At 41.4% G+C, this 15,209-nt stretch overlaps 1 protein-coding gene and 1 pseudogene across 1 annotated transcript; both read right to left on the reverse strand.

The window, feature by feature from the left end:
• Window positions 1-9,237: 9,237 nt before the first annotated feature.
• On the reverse strand, window positions 9,238-10,503 carry LOC130559831 (cytochrome P450 1B1-like; annotated as a pseudogene).
• A 749-nt stretch (window positions 10,504-11,252) lies between these two features.
• Window positions 11,253-14,518, reverse strand: LOC130560254 (cytochrome P450 1B1-like). Its single transcript, XM_057343915.1, has one exon. The coding sequence runs from the start codon at window positions 14,257-14,259 to the stop codon at window positions 12,673-12,675; it is 1,587 nt and encodes a 528-aa protein (XP_057199898.1). The 5' UTR covers window positions 14,260-14,518; the 3' UTR covers window positions 11,253-12,672.
• Between the last annotated feature and the right edge of the window lie 691 nt (window positions 14,519-15,209).

Consider the following 15,209-nt stretch of genomic DNA (forward strand, 5'->3'; position numbering starts at 1 on the left):
CATGTGTACTGAGGTCGAGAGAGAGAAGCATGCAGTCCCATCGACACACTTCTCCTGCGGTTTGACTCTCAGACTCTCTCTCTCTCATTGATTTAACAGAGAGAGTCGGATCCAGAGAGCTGTTCAACTGCCCTTCATCTGATTTACTTTGATTTGTGGGTTTTCACTAATGTACTCATTATTCTCGTACTATAAGATAGAAAACATGTTTATATCAAGGAATATAATCATGGTTACTTAGATCATTTTCATCAATATTGTAGGAATCGTTCGCCGTTGTTAAGGCAGTTCTGACTAATATGTAGATTTTAATCTACTAGATTTTTATATTTCCTTCAAAAGTTGTTGCCAGTTGCTGTATAGTTCTGAAATGTTTTCTGGCCCAAGAAAAAATTGTTCATGCCCTGTGAGATTCTGCTTTTGTATGACTGATCTATTAATGTAATATAGTGGGGATTTTTTGCTTTATTCATCGGTTATTACACCTCATTTCAGTTTCAATCATACAACTTCCACTTCAATACAATGAAGGTGCTTAAATGTATCAAATTGATGCTATTGAAAACCCATTTTAGTTGCCACAAGAACTGTTAGTCACCTTTTGTTCTGTCTTAAAGAACCATATATTTCTCATTTTTATAGTGGTAATTAATTATTGTCATGATTCTGCCTCTGTGTCATGTCTTTCTTGGTCTAGTTGTCACGGTACTCGGGGTGAGAGACATGGATACATGGACAGAGGACCCAAGTGCAGACAGCGGGTAAGGGGTTAACAAGACAGACTTTAATTATACCTAAAAAATACAAAACAAAGACCCACGTGGGGGAACATAACAAAACATAGCAACAAGGACAGGGACTAACTAGACTAGAAATAATAACAACACTTGACATAACCACAATAAACTAAACTAACTACAGAACAGTAACTAACCCACATGACACAAACACAACGCAACAGAACAATGATCCAGCACAGGACAGAAAACACAGGGACCTTATAAAGCGGACAAATCAAGAGGAAGCAGGTGCGGGGCATGAACTAATTAACAAACAATAACGAGGAGAGGAAAGGGCGGGAACAGAGACGCCACACCGGAGAGTGGAAGACCAACAGGGGCAAAACGTCACTCTCCACATAAAACAAGAGGTTCTGTCATGGTTCTGCCACTAGGTCAAGAAAAGCAAGACAAGGTGGGGCAGAACCATGACACTAGTGGCAGGATCATGGCAGAGCCTCATGTTTTGTGTGGAGAGAGGCATGTTAATTGTTGGTTCTGACATAACATGCGCTCTCTCCAGTCTCGTCTTTAGTCCCGCCCCTCTCGTTTCCTTGTTTAGCCTCCCATCAGTTTCATTCCCGACACCTGTCCCTTGTTAAGTATCCTTTGTTAGTCTCCCTATATAATGCCCTTGTGTTTGCTGTCCTGTGCTGGTTCGTTTTGTATTATCCTCTTGTCGCGTTCTACTCCCAGAAAGTCTAGTTTTGACAAGATTTCGGTTTTACTTTATCTCCTGTTCAGTTAAGTGAATTGTTATTTTGTTCTCTCTAGTTTTGCCCATTGGTGGGAAGTTTTTGGTTTGCATTTAGAATACTGTTTTAGTTACCTTGTCTGTCCCCCATCGTGGGTGTTTTGTTTGTATATTTAAATATATATTTGTTTTCGCTGCCATTTCTGTCTGCGCTTGGGTTCTTCCTGCAAATCCCTGACAATGGTTGCATAGTCCATGTGTTTACAGGCAATGTATTGCATTCTTAGTGTTTCTCTATAGGCACTACTGCATAAGGGGTATTCATGTAAACTACCTCGTCCTTTACCCAAAAAATGTGTAATTTATATTTCCTATATATTAACCATCAATGTAATTAATATTTTGAAAAAATATAGAATACATTTTTAACATTACAATATGTTGAAAAAGCACTTGGTTCCAATATATGAAATATTATTTGTATTTAATATTGCGTTATACTTTCCAGTAAATTCCCATATATTTTTTTTATTTCAAGTTATCAACTAAAATAGCTGAGAAACCCTCTGAAAAATGTCACATACATTTGAAGGAAACTCTGTCGACCCCTCAAAACCTGAGATTTGTTATGTGCTTGCGACATGACATCTGTGTTTCTGTCCCAATTCTTACATCACATTCAAATAGACAAATACACCTATAGTACAAATAAAACTCTTCCTGTAGGTCAGTCGATAGAGCAGTGTGTTTGCCACCCAAAGATCATGGGTTTGAACCCTAGGAAGAAATGTATAGATTGATTGCACCGTGCGTCATTTTGGATAAAAGCGCCTGCCAAATGTGTAAATGTAACCAACATAATGTAGCTTTCGCCAGTATTCTCCACAGCTTCAGGTCTGGTTTTGGTGGGTTTCCAGAAGGAGCAGACGCTGTTTATTTGGTCTGGCAGCATGACCAAGCACTACCTTAAGGGGGGAGGAATACCCCCCAAAAACCCATTTGGAAAGAGATTTGATGGGGGAAAGAGGCCTCGACTGCTGGCGAGTCAGCCAAAGTGCAAGAGTCTCCTAATGGCCTCGGCACGGCTGCTGAGAGAATTTGAGCAGACACCCTGTCTCCACAGCGCTCGCTGACAGCACAACCGGCGTCTCACAGGCACCTGCCCTCATCGTGACTGCCCCTCTTATTAATCTCACATTCAGAGCGCTAAATGACATCTGATGTGGTTTATACAGACGGGCTCGCTGTCTATCTAGTGAACCGCCAAATACTGGACTCCATTCACAGAATGACATCTTAAAACTTTCACTCCTCAGAGGTTGACTTAAAGTTCTCATTTAAAGAAAAAATGAAGACCACTCCAAATCATCATTTCTAGATGTATTGTGGCCATTCCAGTCCAGTGTTTGTTGAATTTCCATAAAATCAAACCTCAGGAGGGACGTAAAGTCATCCAACAGCAATGTGAAATACTGACAGCATGACAAGACACATCAAAACTGTCATAAAAATCCAGATTGTTACTTTTATTTTTTATTTTTACTAAATGCATGTAGAAATATTACTGTCGTGTTGCTTAAAAGTGAATCTGAACTTGTTTTCTGTTATTTTTATTTCCAGTTTTCATTTTCTGAAAATAAATGCAAATAGAAACATTATTTTTATTTGAAATTTGGTAGAAATATTGGTACTAGTTCACAGAACGAAACAAAAGTGATAATTTTATCTACAAAATAAACACATACCTAAAAATAGTAAATAAAAGAAAGAAAGAAAATCTATGGAATCATTGTGACTAGCATTGAATGTGAGAGAGAGAGAGAGAGAGAGAGAGCACATTCATTTTTACTTTATGTTTGGCAGATGCTTTTATTCAAAGCTCGATCTTATTTTTGTGTTACTTGGGCTTGAACCTTTAACCTCTGTGTTGCTTACGCAATGCTCGACCAATCATGTTACAGGAACAACTCGCAGATCTAAATAAGAAATTAAACCCAACCGTCTCTTCTTTTGGCAGTCGTCAGTGTCAATTTCTCATCTAAATATTCACTTTAAACTCTTAATAATAAAAGTGCTTGAAAGGTTCTTGATGCCATAGAATAACCCGTTTTGGTTCCACAAAGTACCATTTAGCCAAAGGTTCTTTAAAGAACCATCTCTTTCTTCCTTTTTTATAATCTGAAGAACCTTATTTCGCCACAAAGAACCTTTAGTGAAACAGAAAGGTTCTTCATATAATGAAGGTTCTTTATGGAATCAAAAGGTTATTTTATGTCATCGAAATACCTTTTGAAGCACCTTTCAAGTGTAGGTTTGAAGTCCATTGGAATAATGCAGGTAAGCAGTTGTTATATCACATTAGAAAAAGTCATTTAGTTTTCATCTGAACTTTCTCAAGCCCTGAAGATTTAAACTTCCAGTGTGAACAGAAGCACAGAAATAATTCCGTAGTTACTCACTGTACTGCCTGTGATTTTCAGTTTACCTTTAAAACCCCTTAAACGTCAGTGCTGGAGTTTCTTCAGTAAGACCCGGTGAGCTGTCAACTCAAAGGCGGTGTCTAGTGTTTAATTCTCTCAGCATGTCCGTGTTCGTCAGGTCATTCTCATAAGCTCCTTCACGCTGTTAGGTTCCTCCGTTTGGGATCTGCAGAACCTTTGACAAATTTCCTGAGAGTGTTTGTGAAGTCTCGAGCCGGCCACATGTAAAGCTATCGGACTACACGCTGTTGGAGAAAGATGTGATGCAGATTTTCACAGTATTCACAGATAAAACGGCTGAGCAACAAATAGTCGTATTGTGCTAAGAATTACACTGCGTTTAATACAGATCAAGAGAAATTGACCTCTTTTTGGATGTGCTTCTCTTTGTGTTCGTTAAATAATTTATGCCGGTGCTTACTGTTGCAGATTTGTTACTATTTTCATTTTGCAGAATGTACGAAATGTTTTACAGAAATGATACAGATTCGGTCTCTCAAACAGTCTGTTGTACTGAAAACATTCATAACAACTATAATGAAATGCATTCTCGTTTTTATTTTACGGGGTGAGATTGATGGTTGAATATTGATGTCAGGCCACTCCGGACATTTCCCGTTTCTCTGTTTCCTATTCCCAAACACTTTTTTTTATAATTGGCGTGTTTTCTTGTTTGTCACTTGCTGATGTAATCCCGCGGAGAGGAATTATTTTCTCTTCCATGTGAATCCAGCATCATTTTGCTTTTACTTTTCCAGATGAGCTAAACCACAGTTCCAGGAACAGCCCGGTCCGAGGAACATCCCTGAACTGGGATGGCTACGTTCTTGTTTATTGTGTGTGTGTTTGTTATGAATGGAAAGCTTTGAATCGCTGCGGTAATGAAATCCCATTGCCTGGTAATTCCAGTTCTTGCGAGTCTGTGCAGAACTGCAGTTGGCTGCAACACGTCTCACTTTCTAGACACGGTCTTTAATAGAGCCAGAAGAGCTTGTGATGTGCAAAACTACATATTTATATAATGGATACAAACATCTTTTTTATTCGAGTCCGTGACCATTTGTATTCATTTCTCGGTCAAACAGAATGGTGTCTCTGTGTCTGTTATGTAACCCTCTCTCTCTCTCTCACACACACAGGCAGGTAAAGGATGCGTGTGAACAGACACTTGTACTCATGTCTGTATATTGTATGTGAGCGTGTGTTTGCATTTACGGGCCCCGCTTCTCTTATGTCAGGGAAAAACATTTCAAGTAAAATCCTCCAAACTGTAAACATTTAGATTACGGCGTTCGGTGAGTAACAGTCTTCACTTTTATACCTCTGCCGTGTTTCCATCAGGCCACTTTAGACTCGTTTCAGACACATTTACTGAGTTTTCATCTCAATTATTGCACATGAAGGAACGGATCGACAAATGCAACTAGATGTTTAACATTAGAGAGTTTTACTGCTGCTCGGTCATGATGCTGTGGGCGTTGCTAGGTAGTCAAACACTCGGCTTTGCTTCAGGTCAGTGTGGTGTATTTTAGCATTGAAATCAAGAGAAATATGTATATATTTTGTATATTTAAATATTGCTAAAGCAGGGGTTTTCCTGCACAAAAAATTGTCTCCTGCCAGAATGATGTCGGGTGTCTTCACAAAAAACACTGTGTCTATTCTGTCAACAGACTGCAGTTGCAGCATTACGCCACAAGGGAGGCGCTGGTTCGTTATCAGCACTGTGAGACGCTGAAGAGTTGCTGTGCTCTTTCGCGGCTTTTCAGGTGAATATTGCTTGTTTTGCATCCAAGTACGTTCAATTTCTTCCATACACGTGGTAAAGTTCCAAACTATCGTTCCAAACACTGCACTGAAGCGGAGGCCATTCATTTCAGTGTCTCCCAAACAGTGTTGGGTGTAACTAGTTACTAAGTAATTAGTTACTGTAATTTAAATACTTTTCCCTTGAAAAAGTAAAGTAAGGGATTACTCTTATTTTTCTGTAATTTAATTACAGTTACTTCTGATGTAATTAAACTAAATACTGCGTGTGATATGTGTGTGTGCAGAAGAGGAATTTACATCAAAATTCAAAGTCTAACTTTAAAATCCGTGCTTTAATGTATAATGTAATGTAATGTATAATGTTTAATGTATTCTCACATTTGTAATTGATATTAATACTTTATGTAGTTTTATATTATTTATTTGAATGAATTAAAAGAGCCGTTTCATGTCTATCCTTGAATCAGTTAACTAATCAAGGTTGATGTAGGCTATAGGAAGTAATTGGTAATAAGTAATTAAATACTTTTTGAAGAGAGTAACTTGTACAGTAATCTAATTACATTATCGAAAGTGTAATTAGTAACTAGTAATTAATTACTTTTTCAGAGTAACTTACCCAACACTGCTCCAAAATGCATCTGCTGCACAGTTGGTGAAATAACGGCATGTTTATACATTTTAACGAGTTGGCGGACACATCTTATATTCATAGAACATACAGTATATTCATATTACTCCCCAGACAAAATGCTGCTATAAATGTAGTCAACGTAGTATTCAGTGTACACAATGTGCTAATAGTTATCTGTCTCGCTAAAATCCATTTAAATAGGTTGACAACACGGATTTGTTTGGAACTACTGAGGGCTCCGTGAACCACGTGACCACACGCCGGCGAGATCGAGTGTCGGAACTCTCATATTCAACGGCTCTGGATAGGCCTACACGTGCGGGTGTGTACAAGATAAGGATGGCACGACTCATTTTGAGCCAGGAAAAACCCTGGAAAGCAGACATGCTGCTAATATACGCCTTGTGTCACATTTATTCTTTTAACTGTTTTACTGACAAATTGGACAGTTTTAACTCTTTACTAGCTTCCCATGAAATTTGCGGTGTGATAAGCAGATTTTTCCTAAAAAAAAATACATTTGACAATGTTGAATACAAATGTTTGCATGATGCACACAGCCAAAATATTTTACTCTTTCCCAGAAATAATGCCATTCTAAATTTGTGTAGTTTGATTCTATATAAAATATCTTGGCAATGTTTTCATGAGTTCAGTTGTGGTGGCATGTGCATAGTCTAGACATTAACAAATAGACGTGACCATACGTGTTATTTTGTTGTTCCCTGTGTGTCTGGGGTCTGGGGGACCTGGAGAAAGACAGTGTTTCAGTGGGGAGGTTTATCATAGAGTCACGTCCTCTTTGCATGCGTGTGTGGCGTGCAGTAAATCAGGATGTGTGCTGTGGCTGTCCTGCGCGGCCCGTAACGGCCTGGCCGTCCTCCAGATCGCTGCGGTATCATGACAGAGAGAGAGAGAGAGAGAGAGAGAGAGAGGACGGTGGTGTGTGTCTGCTCTGAATTAAACAGTGTTAATGTAAGATCCCTCTGAGACGCACGTGGCCGTCTTTTTCCACGAGCTATGCTTACACAAGTCATATCTACTCTTGTAAGTAAATGAGTTAGTACTTTTACACATATAAATCACATGGACTACAAGCAGCATTTCGTCAAAGTGAGTTTTAGTGCCATGTCAAACAGACACAGGAGGCAGAAGTATGAACTTTCAGCCACATTTAATATTTGTTACAATAGTCACTGTGTCAGATTGTGATTTTTGACTCCGAAATTCCGGTGCGTTCCAAACGGGATATATTGCCCTCCAAGGGCCGTTCAGGAAGGGTGTCACTCCAAGTAAAGAAAATGTTGTTGTTTTTAATTACTCCTTTTGCCAATTACATTTTTGGGCCCTATTTTAACGATCTAAGTGCATGTTTTAAAGTGCAAGTGAACACAAGGCCTGTCCGAATACACTTTTGCTGGTTTAAGGATGGGAAAAATGGTCGGCGCACCAGGGTTGTCCCTATTCTCTCAATGAGTCATGGGTGTGTTCTGGGCAAAGCGTGCAGTAAACCAATCACAAACCAATCATTTACACGGTGGAATTTGTGAGAGCGAAGACTGGACACTTCTCCAGAAAGGAAACGCATCTGCTGGTGCGTGAGGTTAAAGCGCGCGAGGAGACAATCTACGGGACAAGCCGGGTTTTTATCTTTATGTTAACAATAATAATCTTTTACATTGTAATTCATTTATTTGTATTATTTGGCAATTGGCATAATTGTGTGCCGCTGCGCGCCCCTCTGTGTGTAATAGGCAGAGTGTATGCGCGCTGTTCTCCCGCCTATAGGTGCATATTACTAACGCTCTTTAAATAACAAAAAAAACCAGCACGCCCATGGGCGCACAATTGGGCGCAAATGCATTGCTATTTATTTGCTGGACGTGACTATAAAACTGCGTCGGACTGAAACTAGCAAAAATCACTTGTATCGCGCCTGGTGCCGCATTGCACCTAGTGTATGATAGGGCCCTAAGAGATACAATTGCGTTTCTCCCTCAAGAGTTTACACATTGGGAGCTTTACTCTTTGAGGGTAGTAGGGAATAGAAATGATCACTTCAGAATGGAACGCAGGCCAATGATGTGCCATCTTTAATATGACTAATGTGATGCCATCGAGAAGACGGAAATACAGAACGCAGTGAGTTTCGTCCCACAATTAACAACAAAAGATATGTATGAAATTTCAGCCACATAAAGTTTTAAAAAGACATCCTGATAAGTGTGTGCAACACATTCTCACTCCCGACTGGTCACATATTGGTGCTCGGTCAGCGCCCCTCGGCATCACTTTTTTACGTGCAGTAAAATAAAGGGGTGGCCGGCATACTCACCCAATACAGTAAAACTGCACTTTTTAGAGTGGCCTTTTATTGTGGCCAGCCTAAGGCACACCTGTTCAATAATCATGGTGTCTAATCAGCATCTTGATATGCCACACCTGTGAGGTGGATGGATTCTCTCGGCCTAAGGAGAAGTGCACAGATTTAGACAGATTTGTGAACAATATTTGAGAGAAATAGGCCTTTTGTGTACATAGAAAAAGTCTAAGATCTTTGAGTTCAGCTCATGAAAAATGGGGGCAAAAACAAAAGTATTGCGTTTAGAATTTTGTTCAGTGTAATTCGTTTCGGGGTTTGATTTAAGTTTAACGGACAGGATAATTGCGTTTACATGACGCTATTCAGGCAGTTTGAGCAAGTAATAAAACAGTTTATTTATCGTAAAATAAAACAAAAGATACATGCAGTCACAATGTTGTTAAAAAATACAGATATTCCATGGGTGCCAACGTGAAACGATCGATTTGTACAAGGAATAGATGCGAAAGTGATCTCCGTCTGCCATAAATCTCAGACAAACAAGCGTGCGTTTCCGGTTAAAGAATGTGTTTCTTAATGTGACAACTAAAAACCAACAGACTGATGAAAATGCGGGCCATTTTCTCATTACGTGACGTGCGGGACAAGGGGTGAAAATGCTGTGCGGTACAATGCAAAGTGGGACGGGTGGTCACCCTACTCATGTCCCGGTTGACCTCGGGTTTGTAAATTCGCATGTGTTCCATCAGTGGTACTTTATCCTTGACAAAGGTAAAGAAGTCTCGGTTGAGGTCTTTAAAGATCTGAAACACATTTTTCACAGGATTGGGGAAAGACTGCAGCCAGGGCATGACATCGATCAAACTCCCAGCCCCTACGATCTCTCCAAATGTATTCACGCGGCCCAGGAGCGCTTTAAACTCTTGTTCTTCGGGTTCGTATAGCGTTTCCCAAAGCACAGAGCACAAATGATGTTAGCGGCCGCAACCGTGAGTTCACGAGAGCGATTAAAATTGAGCTTATTTCTCAAAAATGCTGGAACGAGTTCTACGGCCTCGGCCGCAACGTTCTCCTCGAAGGCTTTAGGCCTACTCGTCCGACTGTTTGCAGAATAAAATGCACGAATGCTGATCTGAGCTATTTTACGATGGATCTTCCACTGTTTGCTGTAAGTGTTGAACGTCATGCTTTTCCCTCCAGACACGGAGCGGAAAGACGCATAGTTCGGTCGGCCGGTGAACTCGGCGACGTGTCGGAGCAGCGCGTATGGCCGCCTCTCCGTTCAGAGCCTCCACGTCCCTGCTTCCCAATCTGATCAGATAGACGTTTTCGTATTTCTTTGCCAGCTTGCAGAAGGTGATGTGCGGGATTTGACCGAGTTGCATGGCGTTACCCACGAGCGGCCAGAAGAAGGGACCCGGAAGCCTCCAGACAGCAGAGGAAGATGAAGGAGGCGATGAGCGCAGGGCAGATCTGTGAACTCCCTTCCTCAGTGTTCTCCGTGTCTGACAGTTTCGTAATGATCTTCTTTAGATTTAGAAGAATGTCAATTTTTAGTTTTGACTTTGTGTTTTATCTCTCAAGTAGGAGGAGTTTTTGCAAACAGGTTTATGTATTTCACAAGTGCACTTGGATGCATAGATGACTCTGATGCCACAAGAGAAGAGCAGATGGTCAGAAATGCAGACATTCACAAACATGAGAGAAACGGAGACAACATGGGAAAGAGAATACGTCTGTCTATAGTTCATGTGATGATCTACACCTGTGATCACTTCTGATGGTTCATGTGATGATGTTCACCTGTGATTCTCTGCTTTCATGTCAGGCACAATTCAATCATTTCTGCTAAATAGAGTTTGATCTCCTTATAGGAACGCTGGATTCACACGGGGCGTCAGCGTCAACGCTTGACGGAGGGCCTGTCTGAAGCGTGCCCGACGCGATCGTCATAGTGACAACAGCCAAACAAATTGTTCTCCCGTTTCATAAACGCAATTGGCTAGCGCCTGCACTAGGTTATTTGCATTAGGCGACCTGATTGGCACTTGAAAAGTTGAGAAATGTTCAAGCAATGCCAGTGAAGCAACGCTGACGGACCCACAATTCAGTTCGGCAACGCGTGACGTCACCCATTCAAAGTAAATCAGACGCGTTGATGCTGACGCCCCGTGACAGTTCATACATCACACATATGTAGTTGAATCTGTAGCATGACGGTTTGTATTTATCATGAGACAGAATGTAATTCAGTCTGTTTAGAATTTCACCTTTAAAATGTGTTTCTGTAAAGCTGAAGGTCTCGATGTAAGAAACGTTAGCAATAAAACAAGATTCAAGCAGTATGTACACTGTAAAAAAACAATTATAGGATTTAAATTTGTTTTGTGTTAATTTGCGCACGTTTTGAGCACTGTTTTCTTGAAGTAAATTTGACTTGATTTTTTGTGTCAAGTTTAAATAACACAAGAAAATAAGTTAATCTTAGTATTGTTTTTTACAGTGTATGGTTTTTGTACAGATGCTGTGATTTTGTGTCATAACAGAGAGAGATCAACAACATGTGCACGTTTAAACAGCGTTTTATTTAGTCCACATGTAGCTTATTTACCTTGAGTAAAAACATAAAAACACATATAATCTAAGAATGCCTGGATACAAATGTGATTTCCAAATAAGTGGTATGAATTCCTGAAGACATGCACTTTAATTCTAAAGACGTTCAGTGTAAACATGACCATAATGCTTATTATACAATATAGGAACAAATCCTGGAAATTCATCAGATTTTCACCAACATGTTTGATTTTGTAGGTACCGTAAAGGAGGATTTAAGAGAACCTTTACGATGACGTCATCAAGACGAGATGACATCACGAAGAGCACATTTATTTTCAACACTCTTATCTAAACTCCCTTAAAGCGAGATTTATTTGCTTGCAAAATGATAGACAATTTTATAAAAAGACATTGCGATGCTTTTCGCCAATGGAATTCAAAAGGAAAAAAACATGAACAATAAATCTTGTTTTAAGGATGTTTACGGCAAAAATACAGAGTAACATCGTGATTTTTCTCTCGCCCCCTTTTTTTTGCAGTGGGATGCCATCATGATGAAGAGCGGGACACTGAAGACCACCTCATGTTCTGAATCTGAACATCTGGTCATATTTGATGTTTATAGCAACACTTCTATTGCACAGATTTACTGAACAGAATCTCGTTCAAAACATACGATGCATTATTTGACAAGAATAGTGTTTATCGAAAGACTAACTGTGTGGTAAGTATAAATATAAAGGCTTTTAAATACCTGAAGCTTATAATCACATCAGTTTACTGAATGTCTTTGCAAACTCTGCATAAAAAAATGAACGAATGAAGGGAAACGCATGTTCTGAAACACATTACTAACAAACCATTGCATGATATTATATCAGAATCATTAATACAGTGGCTTTCTATTTCACCATGAACATCATACATTGCAGTCCTGCTTTTAAAACGTAAATAAAGAGATTAAAGAGTCTGTCAACGACCGGACACACACATTCTATGGATGTGATTGAATTCATTATTTAAAGGGACAGTTCACCCAAGAATACAAATTCTGTCATTTATTCACTCTCGTGTGGTCGTAAATCTGTATGCGAGTCTTGCTTGAGTGGAACACAAAAGAAGATATTTTGAGAAATGTCTCAGTGGTTTTGTGTTCATTCAATGGAGTTGAGTGTCATTCTTCAAAATATCTTCTTTTGTGTTCTGCGGACGAAAAAAACAACAGGTGGCGAGGGCGAGTAAATGAATTTTCATAGTAGGTGAACTGTCCCTTCAATTATAACATACATGTATATTTGTTAAATATAACACAGAATATTACATCATTCAGTGCAGCTTCACTAATACTCATTGTTATGTTGAATATACGCTTGCAAGATTCAGTCTTTTCAGTCACAACATGGGCACTGTGAGAAAGAAGAAATGCTTTTCGCTCATGCCGGAGACACCAAGCCAAGAAGTTTTCCTCTGAGCTTTGCCGAGATTGTGAAATGGAGAGGCTTCAGCGTCAAACCGTACGAGCAGTCCAGAGAGACGTCCTGCGATGCGCTTCTCTCGAACGAGCACTGATGCAGCAGGATCGCCGAGACCAAAAAAATCTCCACCTTGGCGATCTGGTCACCAATGCACCTCCTCTTACCCGTGGAGAATATCATGACGCCGTTGGTCAGGTCTTTATCCAGATCTCCGTTCTCATCCAAGAATCTGGACGGGTCGAAGATATGAGGGTCTCGCCACTTCTCGGGGTCGTGGTTGACGGACCACTGATTGATGAACACCACGGTGTCTTTGGGGATGTGGACACCCTCGATGGTCACGTCGGAGGTGGTGGAGTGCGGTATGGTGACCGGCACAAAACTGGTGTAGCGCATGGTCTCGTAGATGAACGCGTCCAGGTAAGCCAGAGCGCTTTTGTCTTCTATCGAGGGGAGTCTGTCACGACCCACCGCTTTATCGATCTGCTCGTGAAGTTTGCTTTGGATCGATGGATATTTCACCAACAGAAGCAGCATCCAGTGCAGGGCGGTGGAGACGGTGTCCTGTCCTGCTCCGATGAGATCTGTGACCGTCCCTTCCACGTAGTCTTTGCTCAGTGTGAGCGTGCTGTCTTTCCCGTGCTCGATGACCCCGATGATGGCGTCGCTGATGTCACGGGTCACACGGGGGTCGTATGTGTCTCGGTGCTGCACGACTTTATCCTTTACGTAAGTGAAAAACTCCTCGTTGAGGTTCTTGAAGTTGCGGTAGACGCTTCGCACCGGGTTGGGAAAGGATTGCAGCCAGGGCATGACATCAACCAAACTGCCGGCTCCCACCGTCTCTCCAAACTTAGCCACACGACCCAGGAGCGTCCTGAACTCGGGGTCATCGTGGCCGTAGCGCTTCCCGAAGCAAAGCGCGCATATGACGTTGGCGGCAGCGACCGTGAGTTCGTGGGACGGGTCGAAGTATCGCCCGTCCGCGCTGAGCCTGAGGAAAATCTGGACCAGGTCCATGGCTTCCCCGGCCACGTGCTGCTCGAAGGCTTTTTTGGTTTTGCTGTTGGCTGACGAGAACGCCCTCAAAGTGGACTGGGCGACTCTGCGGTGCATCTTCCACTGTTTGCTGTAGTTACTGAACGTCATGCTTCGACCCCCGGATATCATCCGAAACGACGCAAAATCTGGTCGGCCGGCGAATTCCGTGCCACGCTGGACGAGCGCCTGTCGTATGGCTGCATCACCGTTCAGCACCACGATGTCGTTGCAGCCCAGTCGGATCTGGTAGACGTTTCCATACTTTTTCGCCAGCTTGGAAAAAGTGATATGTGGCATTTGTCCCAGCTGCATGGCGTTGCCCACAACGGGCCAGGCGAACGGGCCCGGCAACCTTCTCTTGAACGTGAGGTTCCTGACCCACAGCCACGCCTCCATGAAGAAGAGGATGATGAATGATGCCATGAGAGCCGGCTGGACCTGCCCCGTCCATTCCTTAATGATGCTGCTGCCCTGGAGTCCAAAATCAGCGTCGTTCGGCGCCATTCCGAAGAACTTTTATTCTTTTTAGGAGGATGAAAATGTTCTTTTTCCTGCTCAAAAGGACACCGTTGAAAAATAAAATGAAGAAAAACACAGAATTTGTATCAAGTGGTCATGTAATATTTCCCTTCTTTATGCCAGCAAAAAACACAACGCAAACTCTCCCATTTCAAAGCATCAGTTTGCAAAAATCATAAGTATGACAATCAATCGAGAGGCAGACGTTTGAGTCGAGTGTTCTTTTCTGCTCTCACCTTTCCAAGTTAAGCACACATGCGTTTGTGAGTCTGGTGTGTTTGACCACTGTCTTTTATATATGTTTGTAACACAGGGGGCCGGACCCACAGATAAAGTCACTCCTCCCACTGTGGAAGCTGCTGGGACTCCGTGAGATGATCTGAGCCGGACGCGGAGATCCAGCTGCGCAACCGGGACACAAACCTCCCCAAATCTGCGGTGAAAGTATTGCGTAAAATCACTTTTCTTTAGTTTGCATCCGTGCGCTCTGTGTCAAAACTGTTCGTGGCAGTCCTCCTGTGCGTATTATGCGCGGATCAAGTGAGAATGTCCGCGTGTCTGTGTTTGGCAAGTGCGCACTTTTATTTCTTGACGCTGCGCACTGGAGACCGTTCCGTTGCTTCTGCTCTGCGCAGCGTTACGCACATTATTTTAATCGTCATGCAATAATTAAAAACACAAACTAACATCCTGAAGAGTGTTTCGTAACCGTTTGTAATACTTACATAATATACAGCAATACAGTATGTAATGTAGGTATGTATAGGCTACAATACATTTAACATTAAAAACCATGCACGACACGACGTTTTTCGTACATCTTTCATAACTGTTTATATTTATTTATAGAAATTTAGTTATACGATTGCATTGAAATGAGTATTTCATGTAGATTTTTTTTATTGTAGAATCGGTCTCATTACGCTTTTTCCTTT

This window comes from Triplophysa rosa, linkage group LG10 (assembly GCF_024868665.1).
Source record: "Triplophysa rosa linkage group LG10, Trosa_1v2, whole genome shotgun sequence".
Lineage (NCBI taxonomy): Eukaryota > Metazoa > Chordata > Actinopteri > Cypriniformes > Nemacheilidae > Triplophysa > Triplophysa rosa.

What these genes read in the sequence shown, in the direction of transcription:
- LOC130560254 (XM_057343915.1), bottom strand. Translation starts at nt 14,259, where the DNA reads ATGGCGCCGAACGACGCTGATTTTGGACTCCAGGGCAGCAGCATCATT.